The 26,512-nt window shown below is 46.3% G+C and overlaps 2 protein-coding genes across 2 annotated transcripts in view; one reads left to right on the top strand and one right to left on the bottom strand.

Annotated features, from left to right (window-relative positions):
* LOC104467940 (solute carrier family 22 member 2-like) overlaps positions 1-9,368 on the top strand; it is a 10,212-nt gene extending 844 nt beyond the window's left edge. The window contains exons 2-11 of the mRNA XM_010081914.1: positions 1,395-1,498; positions 2,675-2,829; positions 4,736-4,904; positions 5,890-6,004; positions 6,110-6,219; positions 6,336-6,550; positions 6,988-7,096; positions 7,474-7,586; positions 8,675-8,774; positions 9,302-9,368. Coding sequence (XP_010080216.1) covers positions 1,395-1,498; positions 2,675-2,829; positions 4,736-4,904; positions 5,890-6,004; positions 6,110-6,219; positions 6,336-6,550; positions 6,988-7,096; positions 7,474-7,586; positions 8,675-8,774; positions 9,302-9,368 — 1,257 coding nt within the window. The remainder of the gene's footprint in view (positions 1-1,394; positions 1,499-2,674; positions 2,830-4,735; positions 4,905-5,889; positions 6,005-6,109; positions 6,220-6,335; positions 6,551-6,987; positions 7,097-7,473; positions 7,587-8,674; positions 8,775-9,301) is intronic.
* Positions 9,369-13,659: 4,291 nt separating this feature from the next.
* LOC104467941 (solute carrier family 22 member 2-like) lies at positions 13,660-26,339 on the bottom strand. Its single transcript, XM_010081915.1, is given in 13 exon segments — positions 13,660-13,726; positions 15,073-15,172; positions 16,125-16,136; positions 16,139-16,234; positions 16,710-16,820; positions 18,640-18,854; positions 19,021-19,105; positions 19,666-19,778; positions 20,624-20,792; positions 21,589-21,618; positions 21,621-21,742; positions 24,506-24,610; positions 26,137-26,339. Coding segments are annotated over 13 exon segments (1,428 nt in total).
* Between the last annotated feature and the right edge of the window lie 173 nt (positions 26,340-26,512).

A 26,512-nucleotide genomic window follows, 5' to 3' on the forward strand; every position in this document is an offset into this window, starting at 1 on the left:
TCTTTCCCTTTTTTTTTGGTTTTTTGTTTTGTATTGTTTTTTTTTCTTTTTTCTTTTTTTTAAGAAAGTCTTTTAAAGTTTGGTTCAAATATGATTGAATAACTATGGGTAGGGGGGAAGGTCATCGCCTCCACAATTAAACAGTTAAGTCAGGAATAAACTGCAGAAAAGCCAGTGGCTGTTTTGCATTCTCAGAAGATGTGTGAATAAACTGAAAATGGTATTGAAGCTACTTAGAGTACTTTAGGATTTTAGGTGCTTTAACTTCAAAAATAAACCAGTGTGTGGGATGATGAACTTGATTTTGTCCTGGTGGAAGTCAGGGTTTTCCCCCCATGCATCTCCCACAACCACAAGAGTGGGTAAATTCCATGTTCCAGTAACTTTAGCGTTTATAGTTTTGTAAGAGGCTGGAGCTAGATTTTAGAAAGTGCGCTGTAAGTATACTTCTTCCCACAAAGTGTGGACTGTGTGATACTAAAGCGAGGAAAAGAGGCACCAAATCTTTTCAGAGGGCCTGATGTGCACCCCTCCAGAAGAGGGTGACCCAGGACTTCTACAAAGCAGATTAAAGATGCATAGCTTTAAATAAACCCAGCTACCAGCAAGATGGGAAGGGATTCCCAGTCACAGTGGGACAGCTTTGTAAATTAGCTTGTTCTTTGGTAGCCTCTATGTGTGTATCTACTTAAGTAATGTATGAGAAGTAAGGCCAGATAGAGAAGACATGTGGGTGCCCATGTGGTGTAAAGCTTGGCCCTGGATGCAAAATGCCTGGTCTCCTGGCAGGTTAGGCTGCAGGAGAAGTTCGCTGAGCAAAAGAGCAGAGCAGAGAGAAAATGCTGTGGCCTTGGGGGCAGAGGCAGATGCCTCCTCCCACCCTCCTTCAGGGAGCTGATGCTCCCCCAAAGTGGGACGAGGTAGGATTCAGCTTCTAGGATCCTTGTAGTGAGGGCATCACCCTTAGTCCTGGGGGGTCTGCAGGGACTACTGCAGCACATGAAGACATGAGGCAACCAGAACTGCTTAGAAATGTTCACCATCAGCCACAAAAAAAGCTGTTTGAAAAGTGCAGGGTGACATCAGGTCCGTGCTGATTTGATCAACAAGGCCTAACACAAATTAGGGTCCTGATTTTGAGAGGCAATAGCTCAGTTATGTCCTGCCAGTAACAAGAGACGAGACATGAATAAGAAATACCAGGAAACTGCTCAAGGGCTTGACCCCGGTTTTAACGTCGGACACTTAGTTAAGTCAGTAGGGTTCCTGGGTGCTGATAAAACAGGCGTTGACCCATAACAAGTTTAAATCTTTAACTGAAGCAAAGAAGACTCGTGGATGTGAGCCAGATCCTCATTTCATTCTTTTGCTTCTAACTGTGGTTGCTCTTTTAGTTTAACCTGGTGTGTGAGGACTCCTGGAAGCTGGACCTCTTCCAGTCATGTGTGAACGCTGGGTTTTTTATTGGCTCCATACATATTGGCTACATAGCAGACAGGTACGTGTGGGCCGGCGGGAAAACCCTCTGACCTCCCTTATCAGGGTTCAGCACTAAGCTTGGGTAAAGGCAGAGAAAGGTTGTGCAACTGGCGTCATCTCTGCCCTGCTCCAGATACGGTCAGACACCCGGGTGTTCAGTCAGAGTATTAAGAGCGAGTCCTCTATCTCTTAGGTCATACCTGGTGGTTTGCACAAATCTCTCCCGTTCCGCAAGTCCTGCAGAGCCTGTAAGGACTATTTTAGGACCATATGCCCACAAGTCCCTATCAGAGCCTGGGGGTGTTGACCAAAGCCAGGAAATGCTGGTTTGGAGCTTGGAAACATCTTGCTTCCTTTGGAGAAACTTTGAAATAGCAGCTGCAGAGATTGCCAGATAGATAACAGCAGGAGTGCTGGTTTGGATATCCCTGTGTCCTGGCATCCTTGGCACTCCTGTTCAGAGCCAGCAGAGCCAGACTCCCTGGCCCAGCTGGCCGAAGTTAAAAAGAAAGAAATGCCGATATTTGAGAGCCCTTTTTCCCTCCTGCCCAGAGACTGTTGGTACAGCAGGCTCTGAGCTGCTCCAGCTGTGAAATGCAGCCCACTCCAGCTGGCCAAAGTTAGAAAGAAATGCCAATATTTGAGAGCCCTTGTTCCCCTCCTGCCCAGAGACTGTTGGTACAGCAGGCTCTGAGCTGCTCCAGCTGTGAAATGCAGCCCACTCACAGCAAGGTCCATACATGTAAGATTTTTTGGGGACTGTGATTGGGGTGTATGAATCTTTTACCCTGGTGCATGCAGACATGTCAGAATCATAACATTAACTCATACTTATTTTTCATTCCATTATAAAAAACAAATTACTAAGCTGCCTATTCTGAAATTCAGATAACATCCACAGCCCAAATATATGTAAATTCAGGACTATTGCTGTACTTTAACGTCAAAAAGTTTTCTTCCTCTGAGAAGCCTGAAAGCCTTTGTGGAATTGCAGAGCCCTTGGCACAGTAATTTTTCAGGGAATTGAAAAGCAGGTAAGTGAGTAATGGGCTAAGAATAAAAGTCAGTATGCATCTCTCCCTTGTAGAGCAAAGTTGCATTTTTTTCCCAAAGATCCACAAAGCTTTTACTAATTTAAAATCCCCATGTTCTCATGGCTAGTGTTTTGCTTTACTCATATTATCTTCCAATCCAGGTTTGGCCGGAAATTTTGCCTCTTAGTCTCAATTCTTGCAAATTTTGTCTGCGGAATCCTTCTGGTCTTCGTGCCCACCTATGTGTGGATAGTCATCCTTCGCTTCTTGCAAGGGCTGGTCAGCAAGGGCTGCTGGACTGCAGGCTATATCCTGGGTGAGTTCAGACCTTTTCCCAGGAGCAAGACTGGCTGCAGAAGATGAAGAAAAAAACCCCTGAACAAAAGCCATTTAAAAAAAAACTCCCATGGCTTTAAAAAATCATATATGCAAGTTGATATCAAGGAGCTTTCTCCCTCTTTGACTTCTCAGGATTTTTCCAAGTGCTGTCATTAGGGAGAAGCAACAGTAGCCTTCAAAGCTCAAGCAAGTGGTGGTATACTGGGGCTGTTGCCTCGAGACAGGTTTTCCCCTACAGTGCAGCTCAGTTTTGCAGATCTGGGTCCCAAGGCAGACCACAGCCGCTCCAGCCCAGTCACACATGGGGTGATGACAGCAAGGCCATTAAAGAAGCAGGCAGAAGGTGGGGAAAGTTGGAGGCATTTTTGTGACACAAAGAGCAAACAGAGGCTTTACAGCCTAAAAATAAGCGAAGAACAGCATGTACTTTCTGAGAAAAAGACAAGCTGTTTGGGTAGCTGTGCACTTGTCTGAGTGGAGGCCAATGCGGGGGGATTGTAAAGCAATGCGAGGAGCTGGGCTGTGCTGGTGCTTCTGGTGCTGGTTGTGTCTGGAGCTGAATGAGGATGGCAGGTGGCTCTACCAAATAGCTCCAAGTGGTCCAGATGACCGTAATGGTAGTAAAAATGTGTCAGCTGTCTAAACTGTTAAGTGTTTTAGTGGGGACATCTTGCTAATGCAGTGCTCCAGATGTTTGATATAAATCAATAAAAACATCTAGCCCGCAGTTCAGATCGTCTTCTGCCAAGACATGATTTTTCCTTCCTGTGCATATTCTAAATACTTGCTTGGCCTCTTAAATCTTTTCCTGGCATAAATGAAGTCTTCATCACCTCTTCTGGGGAACTTTATGCCATTTTAGAGCATAAAGTCCTTTTCAGGACAATGACTTGCCCTATCCTGATATTTTCCCTTGATTAGACCGTGTTACTTCTGAATTCTCCTTGGAATTCTCTGATGAGACAGAAGTCACCCAGAATCAGCCCCAAAGCCAGTTTAAACTTGTAACCTCCCTAAAGGTGGCCAATACCAGATGCTCAGGAAAGAGTACAAGGCCAGACCAACCTTGTTATCATACTCCCTGGGACATTTGTCTACCCTTCAGCTGCTTTTGGCTCAGTCCTACTGAGCCCGAGGAGATGTCTTTGTTTCTGTGCATCATTTGGCCAAGCAGTATTAGCTAATCCATGGCTCCAAACCACAGTGCTTCCTTCAGTTGCTAAAAAACTGCTTTCTGGTTTTTCGTTAATTAGTTTCCTGTCTTGAAATCGCACAACTACATGCAAAATTTTGAGTGTGCTTGTGCCTGCCTGCTGGAATAGTTACTTTTAGCTCTGTATGAACAAGACTTAACCTGTGGGGCTATCCTGGGATGTGCAAAGGGCAGATGAGTCGTGAAGCCACCCATCCTGCCTGGGAAGCTGCATGCCACCCTGTGGTACAAACATTTCTTCTAGACCTGGAGTGAGATGCAGGTGCCCTTAGAAAACAAAATATTCTGCTTTGTCGTTAGGTTGGAGATATTATGTAGGCTGGCGTTGGGTTTTACAACAAAATCCGTCTGTGTACTTTGAGGAATGTTTGATTTACTCTGAGATTTCCCTGGCAGAGGACAGTACTGGATGCCTTAGGCCAGTGAAAGAGCAGGAGCAGTGTTTTCTCCTCTGCTGAGAGTCGGGGTGATAGAAAAGCAAACCTTCCTCCGCAAACAGCGGGGGACTTCTGTCCAGAGCCTTTATGCCAGGAAGCCCAGGATTAGCAGGACAGTTTGTTCAGGATGCTAACATGATGTTGGTCTTCCAGCACCCCCGCAGAGCAAGTTCCTGCTGTGCTGAGCAGTCGTGGCTGAGCTGTCATGCACCTGTCTCTGTGTGTGTTTGCAGTGACAGAAGTCGTTGGTCCTAGGTACCGGAGGACTGTGGGCATCCTCTACCAGATGGCCTTCTCCGTTGGGCTCCTGGTCTTTGATGCCGTCGCGTACGCCATCCCCCACTGGCGGTGGCTGCAGCTCACCGTCACCCTGCCGAGCTGCTTCCTCCTGCTCTACTACTGGTAAACAGGCTTTCATTGTAACTCTGCCCATGACCAAAACAACAGCTTCTCCTGCTTCCTGAGGCTTGGTACTGAGGGATATTTGGCACTGCTTTTTTGGTTTTGTATGCCTCTTTGTGCAAAGAGGAGATACGCTGCAAAAGGGACAGGGAAATAGGACCCTTCAGCAACTGAGGCCATTGCATCTTAGCCTGTGCACCACACCTGACTTGTGTTTAAATGACAGACCCTTTGAAAAACACTAGGGGAGAGTGGTTTAATATCATTTATTATCTTCATTAAGCATTTCATAAAGGGAAAAACCTGCCTTGACATAATTTTGTGGATCCTACACTGAAAAGATGGTTATTGAGAGATTGCTGAATGTTAACATAACCGGTTGTTTACATGTTCCCTTAAGGAAAAAATAGTTGCAGCTTTTTGTGGTCCACCCAAAAGAAGGCATGTGGGTTCACCTTTATTTTGGATTCTCTTCTCTCTTTTTGATTGATATTTTTCAGTTTGAGTGCTTTGGATTTGAGAAATTGTCTGGATGGGTCGAGAAGTTAGGAATAGTAGAAAGAGATTTGTTGTCTTCCTTTTTCCCGTATTTGTGAATTGGTAAGCCAGTTCTAGCTTGTTTGCTTCGTCTTAACCTGTGATGGTACAACTGGAAAATGGCTCCCTAAGAGGAGCCAGTTTGTGGTGAATGAGCCAAATAAAATGATAGTACTACTCTCACTCAAAGCCCTTTCCTGATTTATCTTTAGTAAACTCATCTCTGACTGAAGCCACTGCCACAACAGTTCCTCTTCCCATTTCAGCAGTGGGATATACTCCTTTTCCTGATGGGGCTGGGTGGGGTGTTGAGGAACATGCAAAAAAACCAAACAAACCCCCCACCTGCCTCTATTCAACCAAAGCATTCTCTCCACAGTCGCCATAGATGGGAACACTATATGGGCTTTTATGCTTTGGTATATAATAGCATCTACTTGCATTGTAGGTGTCTCCCAGAGTCTCCCAGGTGGCTGATATCTCAAGGAAAAAATGACAAAGCTATGAAAATTGTCAGTGATATAGCTAAAAAAAATCAGAAAAAGATGACTTCCCATGTTGAGGTGAGCTCAGGGGTTGTTTGTGCATGTAAATAAGCATCACAATAGTCCCCTCCATGAGTTCCTCCCAGTAGAAACTTGCTGTACTTTGTACCGTCTCTTCTGCAGGGTATTAAACTTGAAGAAGAAGATGATGGTGGAAAGCAGAGTCCTTCATTCATTGACCTTGTCAGGACACCACAGATGAGAAGAAACACGTTCATTTTGATGTACAACTGGTAAGAAGACAATGTTGGAGAGCTGTTTTTGAAGCTCTTGTTTTGAAGGCTCCAGGAGGACACAGACCTCTGTTCTCCGACTGACTAACAAAGCCGGAATGGTCTTCTCTGCCCAGGTTCACAAGTGCCGTCCTCTACCAGGGGCTCATCATGCAAATAGGAGTGGGTGCTGGGAACGTGTATCTGGATTTCCTCTATTCTGCTCTTGTGGAGTTTCCGGCCGCCTTCATCATCATTGTCACCATCGACCGCATTGGGCGGCGCTACCCCTGGGCTGCATCAAACCTGGTGGCTGGGGCCGCCTGCCTTGCCACAGCCCTGATCCCAGAGGGTGAGTCACCTGCATGAGGCCATGTGGTGGCTTCCCACCCTGGCGCTGTCCCCTAGGGACACCACCCACCTCTCCCTCCCTTTTCCCGAGGTCCAGCCCCAAAGATCTGCAAACCCACACCCGCCATTGAGTGCAGCCTCCCTGACTTTTATCAGAGCTCCTTGTGCTGCAGAAGTGAAATGAGGCTGATTTGTAGGACTGCTTATAATAAGTCCCAAAGCACCTGTGTCCCCATGCTTCTTTGGGAGGGTCCCTGTGCCACAGCTCATGCGGTGCTGGCTGTTCCCATTCCCTCATTTGCACAGGTAAAACAAGGCTCCTTAAAACATCAAGTGACTTGGGGTCAGAGGTCCCCCTGAAATAACACTGGTGTATTAATTGACACCTGCTAAATTGTTGGGATACTTTCAAATCTGTTGAATGCATTTTCTCTGCAGACATACATTGGCTAAAAGTGATTGCTGCTTGCATTGGGAGAATGGGAATCACGATGGCTTTTGAAATGGTTTGCTTTGTAAACACTGAACTGTATCCAACATACATCAGGTAGGTGCATTCTCCTCCCCACTGGAATTTGGCCTGGAAACAAATAGCTGAGGCCAATATGTATGTTACATTTTATGCTAAATAATGTCATCCTCAAGCGCTTCAGAGCCACATGAGTACTGCTGAGCGTAAAGTAGGTGGAGGACAATCACAATGCTTTAAAAAGGTAGCTTAATAAAGAAAACAAATGTACTTTAAGGCAGGTGAAAACTCATGTGACTGAAACAAAGGGAAAAGTGGAGAAAACTGGGGTGGATGAGGGATCTGAAGCCCCAGGTAGTGCTTGGATTTGTCCTGTGCAAGGGCCAGAGTTGTGATCTGTCCCTTTCCATCTGCAGTGCTCTGACGCTAACGTGATCCCTTTGCTGTTGAACCAGGAACCTGGGGGTGATGGTCTGCTCCTCCTTGTGCGATGTTGGTGGAATCATCGTCCCATTCATTGTCTACAGACTGGTGGAAGTCTGGCCCGGTCTGCCGCTGATAGTCTTCAGTAAGTGCTGCCTTACCTCCTTGCTGGCCGCTCCTGGGGTGCCACAGCAAGGGACAAGTTTCAAATGGAGGGAAATGAAGCTGAGGCAGCTGCCTCAAACTCACCAGAAGCACCTACCTGTCTACAACAGCCACAGCCTCCAGTTTATAACAACCTGGGGCTTCTTTATGCATTCATGTCTCCTTTGCCCTTAGTGTCCCTTGCATTTTAAAGGAAGATGGAGGTGAATGCAGGTTTGACAGGCAGGCAAAGAGCTGAGAAATGTTCTAATGTTTTAATGAGATTAATATTTTGATGAATTCAAATCTGATTATACTTCATATAAGAGCAGTAATTATTGTCCAGTCCAGGAGCCAAAAACCTAGAATTTCACATAATTGCCTATTTAATGGGAGTACAAGTGTGGCTGCTTACACTTCAGCTTTTCTGACAGTCTGTTAACTGGCTGTTCTCCAGCTATTTGGAAAGAGGTTGGTAAATAAATGCAAGATGAGTGTTTGCAGATTAGTGACCTGAACTCTCAGGTCAGAGTCTGCAAAACTTTTCTGAATCTTTAGATCAGCACAATATTTATAGAAAAATGTCTTAAACGGCGATATGTAGTTTTTAACAGGCAGCATGTTTAGAAGGGCACTTGGTAGATTTAAAATGCAGACCCCAAACATGTACAAAGCGAGTAAAAGAAATTATCAGTGGAGAAGTTAATCACACTGTATAGGAGTTAATACGTTGTGGATGTATTTTCTAAATCTTGTTGTTTACACAGGAGAGGAGTTGAATCTGTTTCCTGGCATATACTTGCACTAGGAAGGGTTCTTTCCTCTTTCCAGTTGTCTGTTCAGGCTGAAATGCCCTAGTTCAGTGCATAACTCGCAACTGAACTTGGCTCGTTGCTCAATCCACGTGGCTGCCACGTCCTCCAGGGGTGGCATGACAGTTTTGCACACAAAGCCTTGACGTGCACATCTTGTATGAAGAGCAAAATAAAATGCCATTTTGCGAGTCCTTTGTGCCAGGCAGTAGAGTGGTGTTTATGCTGGAAATAGGTGTATGCTAACAAGCTCTTTGCGCCTCTGTTTGATTTGAAGCTGTTCTCGGTTTGATTGCGGGTGGATTGGTGTTGCTTCTCCCTGAAACTAAAGGAAGAGTTTTGCCTGAGACTATTGAAGATGTTGAAAACTTACACAGGTGAGTCAGGATGATGAACTCTCAGCAGCTTTCACTTGAAATTGTGAAAAATCCCTGCCCGGAGCTCCTTGGGGAAGCCCAAGGGCTACTTCACTGCCTCCTATGTTTCCGAGAAGTTGCTAGTTAATTCCCAGACTCTAGCTGGAATTAGAAAATTATAAAAAATTTGTTTTTACCACTTGTCTACCTATGCGTCTGAAAACAAGCAGTACAGGTCTTTACTGGCCTGTGAGTAGCTCCAATAGTCTCTCAGACCGGCTGCAACACTGTTAGAAATGTTATTTGTGCTTAAAAAAACCCCTGACTGATCTTGTGGAACAGAAGAAGGGCATTTTCAATAGCAGCTACTCGTGCAATGAGCGAAGCACCAGTATCTACTGAGGAGCCAGAGCAAGCCTCTAGAGGCTTTGAGGATTAGCTGCTCATGTTCTCTGGGGAAGAGGCAGGGCGAGTGAAGAACTTGAAGTTAGGTGCTCACTGAACACCTTCATTCCTGGTTTGTTGTTCATGTCTTGTTATTCTTGCAGGCAAAGTGCTCCAAAGGCCAAAAAGATCTATCACCACGTCCAAACGTCAGAAGTAGCACATGACTGAAGCAGGGCTCTTTCTGGGCAGCCCGCTTTAAGCTGCTAGCATGGAAGGGCAGATTGGAATAAATTTTATTTCCTGTCTCGCCTCTTTTTTTGTCCACCTTTATTTAAAATGTTTGGGAGTTTCTGATGGCATCACCCCTGTAACTGCATATCTGCTTCCCTCTCTATACACTATAATATAAATGTGTTTGGGAGCTGGGAACTTTTTGTACCAGCTGTGTGGACCTCAACATGGGGGTAGTGGGATCCATTGCAACAGAACTTTATAACCCTCCATGAACTCTGTTGTTTGGTCTTATGAAGGGGCAGCATAATGTAACAGAGGTTTACTTCTCTTGTGGAACTGAGATGACTACAAACCTTGTACAATCCTGTTATAACTTGCAACAACTTTACATAGGTGTTTTTTTTCTAGTCCTTATGTGTTATGGTGTTCATTTGAGTCCGTGTGCCTGTACATTAGCCCTCATGGGGTTTTTATTGGCTATCCTCAAACGCACAGAGATGGGCATGTGGCAAATCCAGAGCGTGAAAAGGGGTCCATGGGAGAACTACTCATAGCCCTTCATAAAGTAATAGCTTTGCTCAGTTTTCAATGTGTAACTATTTAATTTTCTTGTCTTAATATCATCTTCATAGTGGATAATCTATCTGGTTTTTTTGTACAAAACTGTTTTTATAAGCCTCCGTAGCATTATAAATGCGTGCATGAGCAGACATTTAGAATTTTATTAAAAGTATTATATAGAGTGGCCAGCTGGGGGAGGGGGTGGAGGGAGCATTACAGCTGCCAGGAGACTGAGAGCCCACCAGAGTCCGGCTCCACTGGAGGCTCAGGCTGGGGCTGGGGCCAGGACAGAACTCTATCTCTGTGTTTGGTGGGTGCAGCCCTTTGGAGTCAGCTGGGCTCAGGCTTGGGGACCTGCAGGACTCTAGCCAGGGATTTGGCCAGGGGCCCTGTGCCTTGGGGAGTATTGGAGAGAACACTGCATCTGCCAGGAAATTCACTATTTTCCCAGTCCATCCCGTTGAGCAACTAACAGACTTGTCGTTGCAGAGGCAAAAGGGCACAGGGGTACTGTGGCTCCCTTTCACTTTTTGTGTTGCTGGTCCCTAGAAATGCTGGGTTTCAATAAGGATGCTGCAAGCAGGGCAGAAGGTACAGCTGCCCTTTAATGATCATCTGCAGGGAGAGAGCTCCCAGCTGAGCAAAGTGTTGCTGGACTCTCCCAGGCACAGATTCTCTCCTGGTGTGGCAGTACGGTGACCTTGCCCCTGCTTTCAATGGGCTGAGCCTCAGTTAACGTTCAGTGTTGTTGTGGGAGCTTCCAAGGCAGAGAAGCAGGGCTATGATGAGGTTGCTCTGAGAAGAGTAGAGACAGATCAGGAATGATGTGACTTTGGCCTGAGCAGTTCCAAAACTAGTATTTGCTTCAGGGTTAGAGGGGAGCAAGCTGGTCCCAAGGTGGGCGAGAGGGACAGGGGGGATGTAACTGTGTCCTGTGGAGCTGTGGTTGCAGAGATGTCTCCCTTCTGCAATGAAAGAAATCTGTCAGAACAGCTGTCTTTATTATAGTTAACTGATTCTCAAAACCTGTTGAAAACTCTACAGAAAAAAAAGGGGGGAGGTGGCAAGAAGTCAAGCAAAGCAAATACAGGGATGAATAAATGAGTAACTACAGAAGCTGACTCTCAAGACCCTTACCCTGGGAAAATGGAGAGGGGCATGGTAGGAGTGGATCTCCTCCAGGGTATGAGACAAGCTAGCATCCTGCCTTAGATAAAACAACAATTTGCCACCTTCTTTTCCCCTTGATAGCAGCTGAAGCTTGGCTGCTCCTGTGGCTGCTGGAGTGTAACCAGCTCCGTGGCAGGGCTGTCCCTGCACCTTGGGAAGGAGCACTTCAGGGCTCAGGCAACCCATGGAGCACCTGGACAGGGCTGTTTCCAGGTTAATGGAAGTGAGACTGACCTTTTAAGAAGACCCTGTCCCTTACCCAGCTACTTAAAACTGGGCTATGTAAGGACTGTGCCTAAAGAGACAATAAGATCCCCATGTTTCAGGGTACCCACCAACGTTCAGCAACTGGGTTTTGGAAATAACTACCCTTTACTTTTACAAAGTTTCTGGTGTTCTCCCCAGCATCATCTGATGGACAGTCTGGCTGCAGCTGTGGTCCAGGGCAGCCTCAGGACTGTTCTTGTCCTCTGCTGTTGCTGTGAGCACCGATACCCAAACACCTCCATGCCAGCATAGCTGCTATTTGAAGACTCCAGTACTAATTTTACCCCATCAAACGTGGCCACAGGTTCTGTGGCGTGTCAGAGACTCATTAATGCTTCTTGTCTGCAAGCTGTAATCTTGACATGGTTGTTCTGTTGGGGTGTTCTTGTGTGTGTTCATGAACTGGCAGAAGATCACAGCCTACAGGCCAGTACAAAGCTCATGTGGTTTCCCGCTCCCCTGTTTTATTTGCAAACAAAACTATGCGTGTGCTAGATTTTATTTGCAACTCGTTCCAGTCCCATCCCTACTGTATGACACTATGTCATCCTGCATTCTGCAAGTGTTTTAAAATATGAAGAAATTGGGCCTTTTCCCAGAACTGGGACGGGTCACGAGACAAGTCCAAATGCAGAGAATATACACAAGTTGATGAATTTGATGTGAATCACATTTTAAGTGCTTCCCAAGGGCTATGGAGAGGACACTTCAACCTTCAAAAGAACTACAGCAGTGATTTTCCAGCATATTATTGAGAGAGATCTACTTAAAAAGCCTCTTTTTTTTTTTTTTTTTTTTGGCTCATCTTTCCCCTCAGCATTAGTTCTTATCCCTTACAGCTGCTTTGAAGTTTGGCCATGCAAAAACCCAAACTCATGGCATTAGGAAAACAATAGTGTAAACACAAGTATGAATATTCTTTAATATGTCTTGTTGTTGTTCATGCCACTCCCACTGGCTGTCTGTGATGTGGTGTTGTCATTGTCCCCCCGCCCCATCACTGATCCCTAATGATGCTGTAGTTGCATGCAGCCCTTGATGTCCTGAGGCTTTGTTGCCTCCAGCTCCTCTTCACCTTCCTTTTGGTTTTCCAGCTTGCCAAATATCCAGTCAAATTCTGGGATGCCAAAGCTTAAAAAGCCAGTCTGGGCTTAGAAATGTTTATTTTTTGTACCTGTGTCTCTAGAAGAGGAGGAGTAAACTGGGAGGGAAGAGGGGCTTCTGTATGCCCCAGGCTCCCAAAAGTGGTCTCTGCAGGGGCGGTGCTTGCTGTTGGGCAGCAGGAGCCATTGACTGAGGATACCGAGATTTTAAGGGGTTTAGGGGGAACTGCGACAGTAAATCAGTTACTGTCTACACGCTTGCTTTCATGTAGAATCAGGTGTAGCTTGGAGGAGGTGAGCTGGGCTCATGAAGGCACTCCTGCTCACTACGGAAATGAACTGCGAGTGTGCAGCCCAAAGAGATTTGCAGTTTTATAATGAGCAGAAGAAAGTGTTCCTTCATGCATTTCCCAATCATGCCATACAAGTTGCTGCTGACAGATGCCCCGGGACGCCAGAAACATGCATGTGTTTAGAAAGCAAATAGAAAAATTTGTGGAAGCACAGTCCCCGAGGGGCTGAAGCGGAAATGTGGGCAGACAACCGCTGGCTCGGGAAGTCCCCAAGCCGCAGACTGCCGGCAGCTGGGAGAGTGCAGTGGGGAAAAGATCACCGCGTTGGCTTGGCAGGTCCCCTGCATGGGGGATCAAGGGCTGGGCTTGCTACAGCCACCCTGCCGGCCTCCTTCTGCCTCCCTGCCTCAACAAAGGCAGAGTGGGGGCAAAATGGGTCCTTGAGGTGCTGGAGCGTGTCCAAAGAAGGGCAACAGAGCTGGTGAAGGGTCTAGAGAACAAGTCCTGTGAGGTGAAGCTGAGGGTTGTTCAGGCTGGAGAAGAGGAGGCTGAGAGGAGACCTCATCACTCTCTACAACTACCTCAAAGGAGGGTGCAGTGAGGTGGGTGCTGGGCTCTTCTCTAAAGGAACAAGTGATAGGACAAGAGGAAACGGCCTCAAGTTGTGCCAGGGGAGGTTTAGACGGGATATTTGGAAAAATTTATTCTCTGAAAGAGTGATCAGGCATTGGAACAGGCTGCCCAGGGAAGTGGGGGAGTCACCAGCCTTGGAGGGATTTAAAAGACTGTAGATGTGGTGCTTAGGGACATGGTTTAGTGGTGGACTTGGCAGTGTTAGATTGGACTCGATGATTTTAAAGGTCTTTTCCAACCTAATTGATCCTGTGATTCTTACTTGGGGGCAGCTTCGGAAGTCAGAACATGGAGATAAATCATTTTTTCTTTCCTTTTCTCTTGCCTGCGGAAGGAAAGGGGAAAGGGCAGAGGATGCTCCTGGTGAGCATGATCCACCAAATAATCTGTATGCTCACATTCACTGAAAACTAGGTTTAACAGATGTCTCATCACTGGCAATTTTTCAAATGAGGTTAGATTATTTTGAAAAACAGCAGAATAAGGAGTAAATTGTAGAATTTCTGTGGCCTCCTTGCAGCTAAGCTGCTGTCTAGAAATCCTATCACAACAGTAGCACTAGTAACCTTAACTCCGGCATTTCCTGCTGTAAAAACTGTTATTTTAGGTGGTTTCTAAAGTAATGTCTGAGCGTGTGGTTGCATGCATGGACTTCCTAACTTCATAGTGGCAACCTCTCCATGCTCTACCCTGTGGTACGTTGCCATCTCTTTCTGGCCAGGCTGGGTCCTTTTCAGCCCACACACAGTTTTTTACCAGGCCAAGTGTCTTTTGGCTCTGCATCAGCTTCAGTAAATGCCAGCATCTCTTTAGTGCCCATGGACCTCTACGCTTACCCTGGGACCTGCTCCAGGAGGTGAATACTGAAACCACAGGACATTCCCTGCATTTCTTCCCCAACTGTAAAACCACATCTCACCCAGCTTTGTCCCCATTTGGTGTGGGCATCTCCAGGGACATCAGCATGTGAGAGGTGAGACCAGGGTGGTGAGCACCTCCAGGCACATGCGGGGTGTAGCTGGCAGCCACAGACACTTCTATGGGACCACTGAGTTTTTGGGAGGATGGTGTGACTGAGGGTTGTGTTCCCTGGTTTACTTTGCACAGGTACAACAGCCAGCTCGAGTAGGGTATCCATGCCATCAACCTGCCCACCTTTCCTCAAGGAGGTGTGCCTTCACCCCTCTGCCTCACCTTCCTTGGGCAGGTAGGACGGCTGAATGAGCTGCCAGAAGCTCCTGCTGCTCTGCCAAGGGGCTCTCCTGCTCAAAAGCCATCTTCAGCTGCTGGTGGCAGGCAGCTGTGGCAGGGAGGATGCGTTTCTCTGTGCTGACAGACACGTCTCAAGGCAGAGCAGCTGTACGTGCTGCCTAAGGAGTGACCGAAGCCCAGATTGATGCTTTTCAGATGGTCCATGAAGCCAGCCTCCACGCCTTCTCTTCCTGTTCGGCTCCTGTGTAAGGTATTAGTGGATTCTGGGCAGATCATGCAGGAGAGCTCAGAGCCTCATCTTGCTACCCAGGGATGAGTTACCCACCAGCCATCCACTGTATTTATACATCTACAGCAAACCCCAACAGATCCTCAGAGATGTACAGTAACTGTTTCTTCTTAGCAGATTTGGCAGATGTAGAGTTGCTCTGCTCTGCGGGAGGGTCCTTAATGCCATACCTGTGCAAATTTTTGGCATCTTCAATGGTCTTAGGCAAAGTTTTTCCCTTCATCTCAGGTAGGAGCAAAACCAAGCTGCCATTGATGAAGGCAATCACAGCTGCAAACACAGAACAAGGATCACAAAGGCAACTCGGTGATCATGCCTAAGTTTAATTCCCAGTCACTCACTAATTCTCATTGAGACACAGCTGCCCACACATTTGAATAAGGACTCCTCAAAGTGATAATAACACTTGACTTTTTATCGATGTCATTCCCATCTTTCAGTAGCTGCAGATATTTCTGCGGTGGAAAGCTGTCCTGGGCCCTAGACCCAGAGGTGGTCTGACTCCCTTGCTTTGTGCACACAGTGCGAAGGAGACAGATTTTGGCTCTAGTTGTCCAGCTGTCACGGGACTGGGGTGACACTATCTGTCATCCCTACTTTTGGCTAAATTAGGACATGCACAAAAGATTGCTACCAGCCCACCTGGCTCATTTCACCTTCTGATTAGCTTTTGAGCCTGCTAGGCTGAACCAGTCTGAATCCGTGCACTAGCAGGCATTTAAGGCTACCCTGTTTTTAGGATGGTAGTCTTAACATTAGAGCTGACATGCTGCTTTGCCATGATAAATTGCCATGGGATCCTTGATTGACTGGGCCCCTGGGGTGCCGGCAAGAGGTAGAATGTAACTTTTTCATAGGGACACAGGAGGCCATCCTGCTTGGACCTCAGATCCCGTAACCATGTGCAGATGAGAGTGGCAGAACCCCAAGACATTCCTCCCTTGGAAAGGGCTCAGCAGGAGGAAGTCAAAGCTTGAAAGAGCTGTCCCAAAAACATGGGGTCTCTTCTGCTGCAGAAAGGGCTAAGGGGTGACTTTGGCACAATTTCCAAATACCCAGATCAAGCACACTTACCAAGTTGTGCCTTACATGTGTACACACACACATGTATATACATCTGCCTACCTTTTTTTTTTTTTTTTTTTTTTTTTAGGGGCAAGAAATAGATCATCAAATTCGTTCATCCAGGCTGTGGCCAACTGACCCATCCCATAGCTCTTACCAAAGATGACTGGGGCAGTTCGTGCCAGAGCTCTGCTTGTCTGTACACAAGGAAGGGTGTTATGATCCCACCTAGGTCGCACATGGACGGGCAGACGAGGACTCCCAATGTCACCAGCTCTGCCCGGGTGACCTCACACGGGTCTGCACCCCAGAACCCTGGCAGGAACCCCAGCAGCCGGGAGCAGGGTGCGAAGAGCAGGTCAGCACCCTGCCTGGATTTGCAAGCTTGTGGGAGGAGGGATGGGCCAGGAGCCTCAAGGAGAAAAAATGCAGATAACACCCTGGGGCTTAGAAAGACCTGGCCCCTATCGTGGCGAATGTAGTCAAAAGAGAGCAGAGGCAGAGCATTCTCCTTTGGAGAAATACTGCAAGACGAAACGCAAGAGTGATGGGTTTCTGTTGCACGACTCAGCAGCTCTCCTCCACCTTTGCAAGGTGTATTTTATACATGCAAACTCCTTTTCCAGGGCAGTGCATGAGCCACAGGCTGCTCAGCTGCATCCACAGCCTGGAGTTGTCCTCTCAGGGTCTCTTCCAGAGAAACACCGCGTGCTTTTACCAGCTAACAGGAGGTGGTGCTCTTACCTGAGAAATGTTGGATACAGCTCAGGATTTACCAAGCAGATCATTTCGTAGTACATGGTAATTCCCATCCTGCCCAAGCAAGCAGCAGTCATTTTAAGCCAATAAAGAGCTGGAAAGACATTGTGCACATTAAGGCTGGAATACAAAACTTTTTTTTCTGCTATTGACATAAAACAGCAGTAAAGACTTAATTTAAGGAAACAGTGAGTTTGCTGTCATGAAAGGTCAAGAGGACAGCACATGATGGTGTTCCATGTCACTTGATAAAGAATTTATAATGCAATTGTCTTGTGATTCAAGCAAATAACTAAGACTTGAGACTTTGCTAAGTTGCTGTCACAGAGAGGAGAAATCAATGATTCAGTGTAGTTTGGGTTATCCAGTGCATTAACCAAAAGCTTACGCAAGACACCATTTCTTGCTTGCAACAAAACTAAACAGAGGGCAGTGGCATTGTTTGTTAGTTGAAATCTGCTTATCAGTGAGATACTCTGTACTTTTGCGCAGAAGCTTCTGATGGTTTTCAGGCTGGGACAATTTGTGTTGCCCCCTTGTGTGTGCTCTACAACTGCTTTCACACCTGGAGCTACAGCTGTCTGCTGCAAATAAACGAATATCCCAGCCCTGTGCGTAGAGTCAGTCCAGGACACCTCTGTGTGCCACGTGGGCTTTTAGATCCTGAATTGACCTCGGATCATGGCTTTGGCTGTTTCAGCTGTTAGCACTCTTGGAGCATTGAGTTTCATGACCCAGCTGAGGGACGCATCAAGCTCAGGGCGGTATTTTACTGACCCATAGCTGCGGGTAATCCCTGCCAGCAGATCCTCTTCGGAGCTGAGACACCAGCCCCTGCTGCACGTGGCTTGCAGCAATTGCAGCTCTGGGGGGGTCCAGGGCCATCCTCTGCCTGCCCCGCTGCACCCGCAGAGCCCACCTGGGTGAACACCAGCCCTGTTCTGGAGGGTTGGAGTTTGGGCTACAGGCTTTGGGGCATTGAGCCACGGGCTGAGCCGGGCTGGCAGCAGCATCTTCACCCGCCATGCCTGTCCCCAGTGCAAGGTGCTCACCCAGGCACTGCTGGTCCCCATGCCCTGGCACAAGCAGCAGCTGTGGTGACGTGAGACTCCCACCCCTGTGCTCCCCGTGCAAAACCCAGTGGTCCCTTGCATAGTCCCTGCGCTCCCCAGTCACTTGTTAAAAGGAGTTTCCATTGTCTGGACACTTGGGGTTTTTTTACCTATGACATTTTCCCGTAACATTTTGTGGTTTTGTCCTTGTCCCCTCGTGAACTGATAGCTGTTTGGCAATGTTATGTCTGTGGTTTCAGTCTAGCTGTATTCCACAAAAAACAAGGAAAGATGTTTCGTTTGGTGGCCCTTAAGGGACACATTTATTTGAGACTATGGCCCTGGAGAGAATGCTTAGCTAAACAAAAGCCAAGTGCCTGTCACCATGGTTGCTCAACATCCTACATTTATTGCAGCAGCACTGTTGATGTGCAGACGCAGAAAGCACTTACTGGACCCAGATGGTGTTTAAGTGTGTGCGCGCGCCCATACATTTTTCCTCTTCAGAAAAAGAAACCACGGGGATTTTTGGATGAAAACCCTGAATTGTGCATTCAAATCCAAATTTTAGGCCAGGCAAAAATTGTGTACTTAACATGGCATGTCTTGTGATCTGGCACCTGCAGACATGCCATCTGATTTGATGCCATTCTGGAAATGTAATTCACCCCATTTCCCCAGCCTCTCATCAGCTGGTATAAATGCTGATGGTGGGACATACATTAGCTTTTATGGTATTTGTCTTCATTGGATCGCAATACTGACATGGGCCAAGTTAGGAAGGATTGTTTTCGGTTTTCCAGGGCAATAACCAAGAGATAGGGAGAGAATTCATTGTTGGAGGAGGTTGGCATGACTCACTGTCTGGGACTAACACTGCAATGAGGCAAGCACCACCCGCCATGATGTTTGCTGCAGCCCAGGGGTAGTGATGGCCAATGCGATCCAGTGTCAGCATGAGGATGAAGGCGGCTGGGAACTCGATGAGGGCAGAATAGAGGAAATACAGATACTTGTTCCCAGAGGCTATTCCCATGTGCATGTTGAGTCCCTGGTAGGGGACGGAGCTTGTGAACCTGGGCAGAGAACAGGGTGCAAATGAAGCCAAACCCTTTGGGAGAGAGTTCACACAAAGAACTGAGATTTGCAGCTGGTCAGGAGCAAAAAACACTTACATCAATGACGAGGATTTAGGGTACAGAGTCACAGACCTCCATTTGGGCTGCAAAAACATTCCCTTACCACCTGTACATCAAAATGAACATTTGTTTTCTTATTTGAAGTATCCTGACCAGGTATAGAAATGAAGGTTTCAGCTCTTCTCCGTCTTGGGAGCTGAGATTCTGGGTGCACAAGTGACAGAGCGACAAGAGATTACAGTGGGCAGGGGAGAGGGCGGTGAGCACTGCAGTGAATATTTTCCTCTGGATTAATGGGAGGATGAGAGTTTTCATTTGCTAGTTAAGTAACTGAGGGCAAACTTCTCCAGGGTGCTTTGGGGAAAGGAAACATGACAATTTATATGGCAGTCTTCATGTTTGTGTAGCCACATGTATGAGGCTGTTGCGTGGCGTGAAGCAGCATTTAAAAAAAAACCTCAAAAAATAAGGATGTTCTGGAATTTTCAGTCATGACATTTGGTGAGTTTACTGTTGGTTGATACTACTTAAGGGAAGAACTTTTCTTGTCTTGCTGGCTGTTTTTGGAAGCCTCTTTTCCCAATTATGCTCTGTGAGGTCCTGGGCAGTCAAAGAGAAGAAAACTCACTTAACTTGCCTTTACTTTAGGGAACTGCAGTGCTCCCTACTCTAAACCCCAAACAATCCTAAAAGCATAACATAATTTGACTCAAAGTTTGCATATATGCAGCAAATGCAGTGCAGTCACCTGGAAAGAGATGTAGCTTCTTCTTATTTCTCTTGGCAATGTGCTTAATAACTTCCATAGCTTTGTTATTTTGCTTTTGAGCTATTAGCCACCCAGGGGACTGGGGCAGACACCTGCAACACATATAAGCATGACAGGGAAGGAAAATTCATGTTACTGGTACACAGAAAATGAACATGAAACTGAGTTTCTCAGGCTAGGATCTGATCATGTATTGAATATCCATGGGTGGTACTGAACTCAGTGGTAGCTGTGGCTGTCAGCGGTTGTACTCCGATTTGTGCTCCACTTGAATGACAATGTAGGCTGATTTTTAAATTTTTCTTTTTTTTTAAGGCTAAAACCAGTTTATTATACATTGGAAACATTAGTCTATGATAAATTCTGCTGATGTGTTTTAGAAATGGCTAATAGTCTGTGGATGTAAAAAAGAACAGCTGTAAACCTGATCCTTAAGCATGTTAAAAATAACCTTTCAAAACAAAAAACAAACACCAAACAAGAAAAAAAACCTCTCCCAAATCTGTTTCCTGATCTGGTTGTGGAATTTTATAAGGAGCATTTTCACTCAATTTTTTACAAATAGTTAACAAAACACTGCTGATTACATTATTTAAAAAAAAAGCATTTTTAATCAATGATTAGAAAAACTCACTTCTCACAGTAGCTTGAAGTACTGTTCAAGAAATAATGACTTATTAGTTTGTGATGGGTGGCAAGGACTCCAAACACAGTAGTGTTCCGATGTGTTGCAGGTAGTCCCTTGCTCTTAGGTGAATCAGACTAAACCCCTGGGCAGTGGGAACAGAACAACAGAAAAATGCCAGATCTGAACAGATGTTGTCTTGCAAATCCTACAGGTAGCACGATGGCAGATCCCTACAGAGGAGCTTCAAATCCCAGCTACAGTCCCCTGTTTTTATCGGTGTGGCTGGGAGCTGTAAGAGCAGGCACTTACCAATAGTAGAGCAGGAAGAAGAAATTGGGCAGCGTGATGGTGAGCTGGAGTCACCTCCAGTGTGGAAGCGCGTAAGCCAGGGCAGTGAGGATGAGGAGCCCCAGGGTGAAGGCAAGTCGGTAAGTGATGGCTGCTGTCCTCCAGTAGTTTGAGCCAACAAATTCTGCAACTGCAAAGACACGTGGCACAAGCAAAAATAAATTGGAGAGCTGGGGAAACATAACTCCTGCCAGCTAAACGCACGGGGAGCCCCTGTGGTTAGCCGTGCCCTTGCATCGTGGTGCATGGGCGTGGGTTTGGGTGGGAAAGCAGAGCAGGTCTGGGTCCCTGGTGTACATCACAGGGCCAGTCCCAACCCTTCCTCCTCCTCCAGTCAACTGAGGACTTTACCCCTACCTTTGAGAGTATCAAGTGCTCACCCATCAACACAGGGCAAGGGTTGCTTTCTTCCTCCGACTCCTTCTATCTAAGAACTAAATGGGAAAATAAAACAGACAGCTGGCACTTGCTTGCTTCCATCTCCCTCCTCCCATATGGTTTGGGAACAGAGCCTCCTTCCCTGCCAAACATGTGAAACAGCCCAGGAAAAATCTTTTTGGCACCAAGGCTGTGAAACAGAAGCATTATCTCTCACAGCACCACTTGCTGCCTTTCCCAGAAAAGTGTCATACATCTTTGCAGTGTTTTCCATCAGTTCTTCTCCCTAGACTTCATCCTTCATTTTGGCACAAGCCTCTCCAGGTATGAACACTCCCTAGGTTTCAGAGCTGCCTCCTAATTATTCCATTAACGTCTGTGAGCTGATGCAAGCTCGGGTCACAAACACCTGCATTTAAGCAAAGACGTGCAGTTTGTCAGTAAACAGTACAGTGTCACTGTCTGCTCTTGGATGGCACCAGTGGGGTCAGCCCTGCTGCTAAACAGGGGGCTCCTGCCCAGAAAGCACAATTGCAAGCTGCCATCACTGAAGACGTAGCCTGTCCGCCAGCCCCCGTGCTGACCAGTCCCTGCATCAGGTGGAAGATCACTGACCAGTTGTAGCTCGGCGCGAAGGCCATGAGAAGCCCTGAGACCCCGTTGACAAGGACAGTGACCAGCAGGCAGAGTTTGCGGCCAGACCTGCAGAGGGAAAGAAGGAAAGAGAAGAAACAGGCTCAGGTGCTGGCAGGGTAGGCTGGCAAACCAAAGGGCTTGAGGAGGCTGGAGATGGTCCCTGTCCCCCTTTTCTCTGTTCATTTTGAGTAGGAGACTGTACTTGCTCTTCCCTTTGCAACATTTTTAATCTCAGTGGAAGTTCGGGGACTCACCTGTCCTGTATTTTCAGGTCATTGCTCACTTCTGGTTAATGACTTAGCTAATGAGCTCAAGAGATGCTCTGACACAGCCCTTCAGCCCACCTTTCAAAGCTGCAATAGCTTTTTTAATGAGGATCTTCTTCAATAGCTGTGATCTTTACCCATTTTCTCTTCAACCTGGGCTGACTATTGAGCTCTTCTTGAAGAGGGTTTTGTACATCCCTGGTATTTGTCATTCCCTGTATCACCGTGACTCACTGATAGTCAGAAATAAATTGTTTCCAAAAGACACAAGCTTACTGGAACACTGGAACGGCATTTGTGTTCTAGCTGACAGAGATATATATCCAGTTAGAAGTATGATTTATAAAAGCCATTAAATTAGTCAATGTCCACTAACAAAAATAGCATGATAATAAATGCCAGCCAAAATAAATGTCTTCTGTTCTCCACAATAGCATCAGCAGAGCCCATTGCCCAAACATTCCTCCTGTCATGTGCCTGACACACAGACATTTTTGACTTGCCTTGAAGTCCAGCCCAAGAGAGCCTCATCAGACGACGAAAGCAGCCCTCTTCTGCAAAGGCCCTTTCCCAGTGCCCCAGCTCTGAATGGCAGAGGTGCAAGTGTTAGCACTGACCTTGGGAGCTGTCTAGGGAAACAGATGTGCCATTTCCAAGACACTTATGACTTTCAAATGTCAAAGTCAGCTCCTGGGCGGGTGCCCAGAGACTGATTGAGTAAATGAACAGGTCCAATCCCCCTGAAATAAGCACATTTGGAAAGAGCTTATGAAGCCTCATAATCAATCAATCTCATGCAGGGGAAAACTAGCACTGCAGCTGTACTCAGGCTGATGAGAAGAGAATAGGTATCTCAAACCCAGGAAACACAAAATTCCTATTCCCTGTACTAAATTTGAGGCTTCTGGGTTTGGTTTTGCCCTAAGCACAACTCTCCATGGGTAAGGGATTTTGTATTGCTCTTGGGTGCTTGCAGCGCTGCAGGACTGGGGTGACGTGGGGCAGAATGGCAGTGAGCAGAGCAGTAGGAAAAACCTCGACGCTATGATGTGTGTGTGTGCATTATCCTAGCAGCAGTGACATCCTACTGCCTCGAAACCACAACACTCCCTCTTGTCTTCTCATACTTTTACTTGATAATAAGCCTTGGTAAAGAGATGCTTCAGTATTTTGACACACACAGAGAGCATTTCAGATATAACTGGCTGTGGGTTTGGGAGCTCTGGTTTCTACTGGCTTGCAGAGCCATATGCTGCCAAGAAATGCCTTTGCTAGTGAATGTTATTGCTTAATCCATCTCTGTGCTGAAAAGGTGATTTGAAGAGTGGTGCCTGTGATGGTCACAAGATCTGCTCGCTGCTGTTTCATGTCCCGTTGTGCCTGGATGAGCGGCTGATACACATCCCCTTCTTTGCTCCCAAGAGCTGTGCATCATTATCAAAGCATCAGTTCTGGGAAAAATGACAGAAAAAATTCAAATTCACTAGAAGGCTGGCCAGAAAACAAGAATTTGGGTTCAAGAGACAGACAGGATGAGGGGTTGACATATTTTTCCAATGCAAGAAAGAAACCGACATCTTTCAAGATGCATGTGAAGAAAAGCAAATATTGGCTTCAGTGTGTCAACCTTTGTCCTTCAAATCAGGCAGGGGACTCCAGATTGGGACTGAAGACTGGATGTAGGATCTTTGTGGTACTGCTGTAGCCAGTTGATGTCTTTCACCTGAGAGGGCTTTCTGCCAAAGATGTAGCCCTGCACAAGACATGGCCAGAAAGAATTACTTTGAGAAATCACCCCATGTGATTTATCACATCAAATTTAACCCATGTTACATTCAGCTCTCCAAATTCCAATCTTAGCCTCTCTTACCACTTTACTGAAAAATTTGGTATAGACCCACAGGAAGGACAACTACAAAGTATTAAATTTATTTAGAGTCTAACCTCTTAAAAACCCCAATGGGCAGATCTATGGCATGATGACATTTGTGACAGAAAAGAGGAGGTGAGGGATAATAAGGTTTAGATCTGACTACATACAGAACCAGCTGACAAAACGGGGGAACCAAAGAAAATTTAACAAGGAGCAACTTCTTCTATTTCTGTATCTGAGAAAAACACTCCTATTTTGAAACTGATTTATGGCCATCTGGATACTGTTAAAATTAATGTGAACTGAATTTATCATGAAGATGGGCAAATAGATTTTAGTGTGTGAGTTAAAATTTAATCTCAAACTCCGAGCTCGCATTGCAGTTTGCCACTGTGAAAGAAAACAAAATCTCTTCATTTGTGAGTGCGCAGATTCGCCATGGAGCCACTGAAAGGCTGTAGAAGTGGAGCAGCACCATGGCATTTCTGTGGGTTCCTGGATCACAACAGCCTTTCAAACCCCGGGCTTAGGAACCACCATCTACTGCTTTGTAAGCAATACACAGGCCTTTTTGATCAAGGTTTAAAGGTATTAATTTCCTCTTTGAATCGTGGACGTTGTTCAGCAACATGCAGAAAGCAGATAACCAGAGGAAATGGCTCATCTCACACTTGTCTACGTACTACCTACCTGTCTGCTGTGTAGCTAATGCTCATGGAGCCAATAAAAAACCCAGCGTTCACACATGGCTGGAAGAGGTCCAGCTTCCAGTAACCCTCACACACCAGGTTAAGCAGCAAGAGCAACCACAGTTAGAGGAGTGGGAACATGCAACACAAACCATGGCTTTTCAGGCAGGGAAAATGGAATGAAACGAATGACACACAACTAGAAAACTGTCTCCACATAAGAAACCCTCTAATTTTAAACTGACATCTGCAATATATCTTGTCCAGATTTTCCCAAACTTTGTGGAAAAGTTACACCCTGGAAAATGATTGCATGATGACACATAAGGAGAGTCAGAAAGGGAGAGAAACTTTGAAGGAACAAATTAGAAAGTTCAGAAAAATCTCATCCTCTCCTCCCCACCCTTCTGCTTGAAATTTGGAGGCCACTTGGAGCATCACTTCCTTCCCAGATGCCAAGGCCTGTCTCTAGCCGCCTATTATCTTGTTGTGCGAAAGCAGCCCAGGGCGCGAGAGGTGGCGGGGCTGCCAGGAGCCCTGCCGGATGGGGGGTTGAGATGGCTGTCCGGCTCCTCATTAGCCCTGGCAAAATGCCCAGAATTTGTTTGACTTTTCTCTGCAGTGAACTGGTACTAGGTAACTTGCTTTTGACTTACAATTAACAGGTTACCAACCTGCACCCAACAACGGGAGGAGGGCAAACTGGTGTTAACCTCTCTACAGCTGGAAATATTCATTCAGGTATAACTAGACTTCAACCCAGAAAGAAGCATGAATGTCTTTGGCTGCTTATTTAATCTCTTTCTAACCCGGACAAGTTTGCTAGGGCCTTACTGAACAGCTCGGATCTGTTTCCCTGGCTCAACTGATGTGGAGGATGGCTGCTAGTGCTCTTCTCTGCCCAAACCCATCTCTCCCAAGGGAAAGTGAGGTGGCATTTCTTTGTAATTATGATGACAATGAAGCAAGGGAATATGAATACCCTGCCCGAGGAAGCTGTGAAGTATCTAGTATCACAATTTTTTAAGAATGGGTTAGAGAAACATCTGCTAGGCATGGTTTAGGTATATTTAATATGGATTTGGGGCTGGAGAAGAAGTAAAAGAGATCTCTCCTGAGGTCCTTCCTATGCTTCAAGTCTCTAAATGGCTGTTCGTACTGGTTTGCACAGTTTTTCACTTTCTGACCCATCTGTTTTAGATACTGTAAGTTGGAAGAAAAGAATGCTGCTGTTGTTACCTCATCATCTGACAAATCTAGTCCCATCTTCTACTTCTTGTTCATTGTACATTGTACATGAGTATCTCTTTGGACTATCACCCAAATGTGCAGTTACTCAGTTTGGGCTACAGGGTGCTACCCTCAGTTTGGTGACTGAAGTACTGAATTATGAGAGTAGCCATTGTCTGATTGATGACAGGCTTGCAGTATTATCCTCCCAGGAAAAGCAATCATTTCCCATTAATTATCCATATAAATCTTTGCTCTAAGTCCCTAGCAATTCTTGATATTCACTATTTATTAGCAGCCAGGCTCAGACTGTGCACCAAACCCAAACGTTACCAACACAGCATCTTCTAGCTTCAAAGTGTGCAGGCAAGAGTGATTTTGCTGGACAAACTGTGTCCTACCTCAGTCACGAGAGAGGTCCCAGGGAAGTCGTAGACCCAGCTGTCCTGGCAGGGACCCAGGGGAACAGTGCTCTGGTTGCCCGTGAGGCTGCTGAGGGGGTCGGTGCAGCTGATGCCCATCGTGTTCCAGTCCACCTCGTATCTCCTGCAGCGGCTGCTGAAATCATCCTCATGGCTGTCCCACTTGTCATCCAGGGTTGGCATCTTTGTATGTTGCAACTCATTAAAATACCTAACTCAGCTGCTTTCCAGGGCTTTGCCCTTCACAGCGTGGTTAAATAACAACTGAAACATTCGCTCGAAACTCACAAAGAATTAATTATTTTTTTGTCAATTGTCAAGCCATGCATCGCAACATTTTTCTCTCAAATGCCATT

The sequence above is a fragment of the Pterocles gutturalis genome, unplaced genomic scaffold (assembly GCF_000699245.1).
Source record: "Pterocles gutturalis isolate BGI_N339 unplaced genomic scaffold, ASM69924v1 scaffold5979, whole genome shotgun sequence".
Lineage (NCBI taxonomy): Eukaryota > Metazoa > Chordata > Aves > Pterocliformes > Pteroclidae > Pterocles > Pterocles gutturalis.